Below are 8,676 nucleotides of genomic sequence, written 5' to 3'. Positions count from 1 at the left end.
AGCTTGCAGCAAAGCTGACGTTTTTAATGGATCTCACATAAGTACCTTTTTTTGTAACTAACAAGGCTCTGTATCTCGAAAGCAATGAGCCGCGACGCAGAGCAGTATGATGTATTTTGGAACGATTTTCTATTATCCCTTGCCAATTTCCTGGATAAGAGAATTTCAGAAACAACTGTAACTGAAATTTTCCAAATTCAACGAATGTAAATACTCCTGATAAGATAGTATCATTAAGACAACACAATTTTCACCACATTAGGGCTGTTTTCAAAGTTCTTCCTTGAAATAAAGTTTTAGTCCCTTTTCAGCGTGTCTTCACGACACAGAAAAATAACAGTTTGTCAAAGTAAAATGCGTAAATTGCAAACGGCTTTGCGGGTTTTAAAATGCAAGAGCAAGAGCAGTGCTGCAACAGCTACAAACGCTAGGGCAAAAGGGAGTTCCGCACATTGGATATTAGAGCGAATGTCCTATGTGCAACCCTCTTAAACGTTCTGCACGAAGTTATTTTTTTGCCACACCGCATGCATAACTTGTTAGAGCTAATTCCTACAACAGCAATAACAATAAAAACAACAACTGCAGTTAAAGCAAGCGCAAACAAGGCATACTTCCAGGCGAACAACTGCATAATCCAAAACGCTTGTAATGTTCATGAATTGTTGCTGTTGTTGTTGTTCGTTCTTTTAGTTGCCTGTTAGCTGTTGCACGTAATGCCGTTGTTATTGCCATCAACTTGTTTGCAGTTAGCGTCAGATTTAACTAGCAATGCCTTACCAGCAGCCTGCTCCTGCAGACAACATCGTTTACCCTCGTAGTTGGCGTCGTTGCCGTCCTCAACACCACCACCACCACCACCACCACCACCACCACCAAATGATGAATGTACAAAGTTGCGTATGTTTAAGAGCTTAAAGTGCGACCAAAACAGCTGCAACATAATAGCAACAGCAACAACAGCAACAACGGAAGCAAAGCAAATATTAACAACAATAACTCTTAAATTAATGACAAAAACAACAGCAATTACTCGTAATTTAAGTAGTAGGTACTACAACAAGACAAACGACTTAGTACTTTGTACGAAGAAAATGCGGGCTGCGGCAGTGGAGTACCAGGGGCGACAAGATAAATATTTAAAGTAAAAACAAACTTAACTGCAATGGCAACAACAGCAGAAGCAGCACTTTAAGAAATCAAGAGCGGTAATAGCAATTATAGCATAGACACACTAACACACACTAAACATTATAAGCAACGCATAGCAACAAGCGCCAATAATGTAACAATATCCGTTACAGATTCAGGTTCACCAGTTTCGACAACAACAACAACAATATTAATTGCAACGCCATTAGCACTAGCCAACTTCAACAACCGCAGTATCAGCAGTAATTCCATAAAGCCAAGACTGGCAAAACTGTCTGCAGCCATACTCGTCCTCGCACATTAATGAGATGCTAGATGCTTTTTATGATAGCGTGCTTGCAAACTGCATGTTGCAACTTTGTATGCAATAATTTAACACGAGATGTTGCACTTAATGTAACCTGGCACCATGCGGTACAAACACGCCTACAGATACTTACGAGTACGCTAAACTAAACGCCATCGAATATGCCTGACTGCAATTGGCTATAGCAGCGCGTTAGCCTTATTGAGGCACGCAACGCATAACTGCTATAGAAGTACATATGTACAGTATAGCTTACAAGCATATGTACTATGTGCACGTAATGCGTTCATCGCTAAACACGGTATAAGTGTAGTGAGAGTTAGGACTAAGATTGGATGATAGAGATAACCACACTAAATGATTAGATCCGGTCAAAAGCTTTTAATGAAATTGAAAAGAGAAATGAGCGATATTTATTATAAATTCTTGGTAAATTTAAAAGAGTAAATGAATTCAGGTCAGAAGTAGGGTACCTATTTGGTTACAAAAAGGGCAAGGGTGGGATTATAAATAAATATTTAAGCGTATTTTGAAACGAATTTCCGTCATCCCTTGTCAAATTTCAGTGACACTGAAGACGGAAAAACACTAAAACTGGTTGAAATTGAGAAAGGAAAACGGAAACTCATTCCAAGCTTTATCGAAATTAACAACCGACGCCAGTTACTTTTTAATATTTTATGACGTTGGCTGAGGGCGAGAACCGCCAAAACCATTTTGTCTCCAAACCAAATATGACAAATGTCTATTGAAACATTACTTCAGCAAATTCTTTAGAGTGCTAGGAAAATTTAGAATAGTTATCGATATATGTTACGGGTGGGACAACAAAAAAGAACCTGCTTTTTGTAGCAGATATATTTTACGTATTTATGTCACTTTTCCGTGCAAATTTGATGTCTTGAAATAAAACAAGTAATTTTGAAGCAAAAAACAAAACCGACTTCACTTCTCACTGATCAGATCTAAACTAAATTAGTAAAATTAAAACAACCGTCAAATTGTTTTCACTTGAAAATAAGAAAAGGGAATGAAACGAAATTTTTTCACAGTTTCATTTCACATTTGATTCCTGTTGCGAGTAAAATTGAAAACAACTGTCAAAATATTTTCGTATGAAAATTTCCTTTTCGTTGTGAATTCGCGTGTGAAAAACTGGAAAAGAAAGAAACTGCATACTAAAACAATTAAAAAAAAAATTAAAAAAATGTTAAATATGTCATGTATTCATTTTACTCAACTTCGGTGTAAAAAAAAATCATAACTCAAATTATTGTAGTGTGCACCCCATAATACTATACTTAAATATTGCGCAATACTCAGAGCTACCATTGTGATATTTGCAATTTTTTTGAGATGACTTATTTTCAAAAACAATTTTTTTTTTATCAAAAAATTTGTATGTGAAAAATTTTTCAAGAAAAAAATTTTTAAAATATTTCTTTTCATAGAGAGTTTTGATGTGTATATGTGTGATTTTTTTAAGTTTTTAGATGGCTTTGGCAAGAAGAATACTATTTAATGAAATAACAAACTTTGTAAGGACTTTGTAAATATTTATGTGGATTAAATTTTAATTTTTTTTCTACTCCTACATCATTTTTTTCCAACATTTCGAGGGAAATAGTCTCCGTTAGTTACTAAGTCAAAAATAATGTTTCATTACGAGTAAAACTAGGTACCATTTATAAAAATCAACAAAAACTTTCGGAAGTTATGAATTTTCGAAAAGAAAAAAATCCGATGTAATTTCACAAAAAATATGAATCAGTTGGATTGGATACATTTTTAGGTTTCAATAGTTCATCTAGGAAAATTTCAATTTGCCTCTTTATACAAATTTTCATAACTTGTTGTTTGTTTTTAATGAGTGGTACCTAGTTTTACTCGGAATTAAAAATTTTTTTCGAAGTAATGGCTATAAAAGACTATTTTCGTTTGAAGTTTTGGCAAGAAATGTTGTACAAGTGGAAAAGATAGGTGAAGATTTCAGATTTATTACAAAAATTTTCCACGTATGTATGTGTTTAAAATGTCCTCAGAAAACTTATTATTTCTTTAAATAGAACAAATATTCTTCTTACTTAGGCCATATAAAAACTTAAAATTGGTTAAAAAAATAAGCGAACTAAAATTGGTTTACTGCCGGAAGTCATGCGAAAATGGTTTTTTAATAATAAGTTTAGAGTTGAGATCTCTACGACCTGTACTATGTAGGTCACTCAACAAGTTCGTGCGATTTTTTTTTATTTTGTAACTTTGTATTATGGTTATTTGACCCATTGCAATCTACAGCATGTTCTACTGAACACCTGCTTTGAGTACTACAGTTAGAATGTCGAAATTTGCCAAACAAGTTCGTATACCAAAATGTCTGTTTAGATGAGGTCGACTTCTCAGATTTAAAAATTCGTTTTCTGATATTGTTTATTGGAGAAACTCCATCAGAGGTAGGAAAAAGTCATCGGGGAACGATATGGCTTTTATGCTGACACCCCTTACTTAACTAATCATTAGATTTAGTATAAAAAAAAATGTTTTGCATAACTACTTATATTTTAGTTTCCTTATTACTGATTACAGCAAGTCACGTAATTCAACTTACCGACAGGACTTTCTTCATTCCAAAACGAATCATCCAGCGTGTAATCAGCCTCTGCAAAGACAAAATGCAAACAGAAAACAAAAACTAATTAGTAGTTGAATTATTATAACAGTAATTACTTTTTTGTATAATCACACTCGCATTTTGACTGCAATTAAATCCATACTCTATCTCTCTCGCTCTCCCCTTTCACCTCAAAGCCTTCTTTACACTTCATTAACGCACAAAATCGCAAAATTTTGTGCACTGAATGCATTTTTAACAAAATTAATATTCCATTAGAGCGAGGTACTCGTAGAACCAGCTAAGTAGGAATTAAAATACCAAAACCTGTTTATGTAAAATGCTAATGTTGCAACATAAACGAAACTTGTAATTTCGTAGAAGCTGCATCATTAAATACGAATTTTGAAACTAAATTCAAAGCTTCAGCTCACGCTCTTTCGCATTCTGCGTTTATAATGCAAATAAGTAAGTAAAGGTATGCAGATGTTGTGATTTTACGCGGTAGTTTCATACATATGTACAACTAATTAACATAGCACATAATTTTGCAATTATTTTCAACTAATTGCAATTGTTTGTTTGTTCGAAGAAGGTGTTATGAAATGAGAACGAACACGATAAAATACAAATAAATATGTATGGGTAAACCTTTTAAGATGGTCATTTTTCTATAAAAAAAAACAAAAAATTTTTAAAATCGTAGCACAACTTTTCGACCAAAAATTATCAGTTGTCAACCTAATTGGAATAAATTTTAACTCGGGTTACTACTTTTTTTAATAGTTACTCCATTTATATTTTCAAGGTTGCAATAATTCTCATTTTCCAATAGCCCCCATCTTTCCCATGAGTATAGTATTAACTTCGTATATCTCCATACCAAGTTCCTGCTCTCTACCACAAATATTTTGGTTATGCTCAACGAAAAAAAAAAACATTAGTAAGTAAGAAGTTTCGCACTAGTTATGAGCTTTCTCAAGGCGATTCTTTAGAAATGTTAAATGGCACTTTTTCCTTTTCTGAAGAAGTAAATAAGTGTGAAATAGGTACCGCTCATCACACTTCACGCTTTTTATAAAATACGAGAAATTCAGTTACAGAAGTGAGCGGCATTTTTGATAACTGACACATTTGTTTAATACCTGCATTTTTATTCCTCAGAACCAACAAATTAATACCTGAAACCCCCACTATTTAGGGGAAATCGCTGAAGAAGTAGTACCCAAGTAAAAATTAGATCAGATGCGAGTTGTACTAGAAATTTCCAGCTTTTCTCGAATTTATTCGCTGGAATTTAACATATAAGTCGCCTAAAAGAGGGTATAGAAACCGGACTTGATAGTGTAGATGCTTTGTGGTGGCAAAAATAAGCCAGTATGTAAAATGTCCCCATCTTAAAAGATTTCCCATATATGAAATGCATTGCAGCATGATAACGTATCAAAAAAGCGCTTCCAAAAATCGAGGTTTGAAATAAAGGACAAAATAGCTTTTTAGAAAAATAAATAAAGTCAAAATACAGCACCTTGAGAAAAAGGACTGCCATTTGAAAAAAGTACAGATGGCCACCGTAACTATACTCAGTGAAATGTATAAAATGCTGTGAGTGTCGGTAGGGAATGATGTCAATCTTCTTTTGAGGAATTCCCAATCGGCTCTGCTTATGGAGTCAAAGGCACGAGACAAAGGCACAAAAGCTCTGTGGCCGGTAGCCATTTTTTTCCTATCCGATCACAAATAATATGCGGCCCAGTAAAATAAATCCAAAAGTGTTTAGTATAGTGTTAGGTGGAATTTTTACATTTGCTTAGAACTAATTATTTTGAAAACAAGATTTTGATGTCACCCTTCCAATTTGTTCGTTTATTCTCGTTAGACCATAGCTCTGACAAGAACATCTCACTATATGTAAACAGCAGAATATACTTCTACAATAAATCTGTCATTTATTACATTATTTGTAATGTAAGGTAGTCATGTTTACGTATGTAAGCATAACCAAACAAAAACAAATATAAATAACAAAAAGCTACGAATATAGTTAACAATTTTTAATGAAAAATAGTTCATTTGAGCGAAAAATTTAATTCGAATTTAGTATTCAGAATTTGATAGAGTTGCTATAGGTAATATTCTCCAGTTACCACGTAACTCAAGTGTACAATACAAAGCCCAAACTTGCAAAGCGAAAGCAATCAGCACTGAAATTGCAAATCTTGCTTCCAATTAAAATAAATCTGTACATTTGAAAATACATACATATATACATATGTGCATATAATGCTAAATCTAAACTACTCTACAAAGTGCAAAGTACTTATTTATCTGCTCTCTATTTATATCGTCTTTCCGCCGAATATATCTACATATGTACATATGTATGTATATTAGGCCACGTCAAAAGGAAAATCCTGCAATGCGACCGGAATAAGACTCAGATTTTAGCATTTCGTTTAGTAATGATCCTCCACGAATCTCCACTCCCTAGGCGTATTGTGAATACCTGATCTATGGTGGATTTTCCAGGTCTAAAGCCACACTGATTGTTCTATATTAAGCCAACGAAATGGGCATTCACTAGAAATTTCAAAAATTCTTAGCCCTGCTTAAGGAAACAGTAAAGTTTTTTTGAAGTTTTGTTTTTTAACACGAGAAAAAAATTATATTTTACTTTAAAATTAAGCGGAATTTAAAAAAAAAGAGAATTGTGCATACACTAGCCCAATACAGGTTATGTACACAGATTTTTTTGCAATACGGATTATTTTTGGATTTTTTTGTTTTTACTAACTCTAGATCTCACTCCTTAATTACCGTTTTGTAGGCCATTGAATTTAATAAGATTTAATTTTAATAGAGTGCAATTTGGTTTTCTGGTAATTTTTTTCACTGAAGATGTTGTTCATTTCCTCCAGAGCTCGAAATTGTTTTATATATGAAAGAAAATGTGCATGAGCGTCAAGAAAAAAAATCGCCATAAATCAACGCTAAGTTTTGACATATTTAAACTCGCACCTAGAATTCAATGGACTATAGAACGGCATACTAAATTTTTTTTTTAAAGAAGGAAATTACGGTGGCAAAATTTTAACGAAAATATCCACAAAGTTTGAAACTCCAATGAAAAATCGAATGTCGATTTTCGAATTTTTTTTATCGATTTACGGATCGTATCCGAATTAAACTAATAACTAAATCGACGAAAAATCCAATTGAAAGGGCACGACTAATCGATCTAATCGATTTAAAAACGGCATCTCTAGATAATGCTCGTCCATATGTCACACAAGTGTCAAAACTTTGGTCGATGGCACCGAACATTCCTTAGTCTTCAAAGTGGGAAAAGTCCAGCTGGCGATGGGCAAACTTTCAAGAAAATACCAATTTTACAAAATAAAATTTCAGAATCGAAAAAAATCCATTACAACTTATTTGTATACGAATAGTTAACAACTAGTACATAGCTTCCACTGTAGGGCTTACAGGAAACTTATTACACAAGCATGCATACAACAACACACAAACTTTCTTATAGAGATTAAATCCAGTCAGTTTGAGCGTGAAATAGATTTTCAGTATAACACACAACAATCTGATTGAAATGGCAAGTGGATTTGCTCTCCAAACCGTTCGTTTTGCCATTTCCGCTACAAATACTATCTGCACTGTTGCTGTAGTAATACATATCAGCTATATGGCTAACGTGATTTGAACGATATGCATGCATATTTGCCGCTTGCGTGCTTCGCTGAATTTATAGTTGAATAATTCTGGCAGGAATCGGCATCGAGGCACATCAATATTTGTACTATAGGTATATATGTGCATACATATGTATTTGTATTGCATAGGTTGCTAGGTTGCTAGGTTGCTAGGTTGCCTTGGTAGCCGTAAAAGTACGCATATACAGATTTACAAATAACGAAACCAGTCGTCTATTTAGTCTGCCCTGCTGCTATAGCCACAGATACATAGTAGAATCCCTCCCGCAGTGTGGTGCTTACTCCGCCACCACCTCCGCCACCGCCACTCATCGTTCGAGTGTGTCCTTGTGTTGCTAACGACGGCCGCCAAAGTTGCATGTTGCAAGTGCCAAATTGCGGCGTCAAGTGGCACATTTTCGCGCTTTGCAACACGTGTACACACACTTTCATTGGTTTCGTTCCAACGCCATTCACTGCCAAGACTGCCTAGCTCCATGACGGACTGACTTGCTGAGTTTAGGCTACTGCTGCTTCTGCTTCTACGCCGTCGTCATCGTATGTAAGTATATTTTTCCAGACGCTTGTTGGCAAACCGCATAGTTGCCGCTGATCCTTTTGCCAGCTCAAAATGTCCTTCTGCGGTTGCATGGCGTTGGCGGCGGCGGCAGCATAAGTGCTCACAAGCTGCTACTAATGCGTTTTGCACAACTATTACGATTTACAAGTACACATGCCGTTATACCCGTTATAAAATGCTCATATAAATGTGTGTGCGTACATATGTATGTATGTATGTTTGTATGAAGGTGTGAATGTGCGTTTTCCAGCACTCTCTGTCAAGTGCAAGTTTAGCTATGCTCATACTAGCCCGGAGTGAGCGCGTTGGTGTTTGATTTGCAATT

General features: G+C 34.8%; 1 protein-coding gene across 1 annotated transcript in view; it reads right to left on the bottom strand.

Annotated features, from left to right (window-relative positions):
* Window positions 1-8,270, bottom strand: part of LOC118753434 (zinc metalloproteinase-disintegrin-like) — a 357,938-nt gene extending 349,668 nt beyond the window's left edge. Inside the window, exons 1-2 of the mRNA XM_036488314.1 lie at window positions 8,075-8,270; window positions 4,065-4,115 (exon numbers count right to left, since the gene is read on the bottom strand). Of these exons, the coding sequence (XP_036344207.1) occupies window positions 4,065-4,115; window positions 8,075-8,270 (247 nt within the window). The remainder of the gene's footprint in view (window positions 1-4,064; window positions 4,116-8,074) is intronic.
* Between the last annotated feature and the right edge of the window lie 406 nt (window positions 8,271-8,676).

This window comes from Rhagoletis pomonella, unplaced genomic scaffold (assembly GCF_013731165.1).
Source record: "Rhagoletis pomonella isolate Grant_MI unplaced genomic scaffold, Rhpom_1.0 Rhpom_scaffold_00002, whole genome shotgun sequence".
Classification (NCBI taxonomy): domain Eukaryota; kingdom Metazoa; phylum Arthropoda; class Insecta; order Diptera; family Tephritidae; genus Rhagoletis; species Rhagoletis pomonella.
Note: the sequence above shows the minus strand (reverse complement) of the source record. Positions and strands in the feature narration are given on the sequence as shown.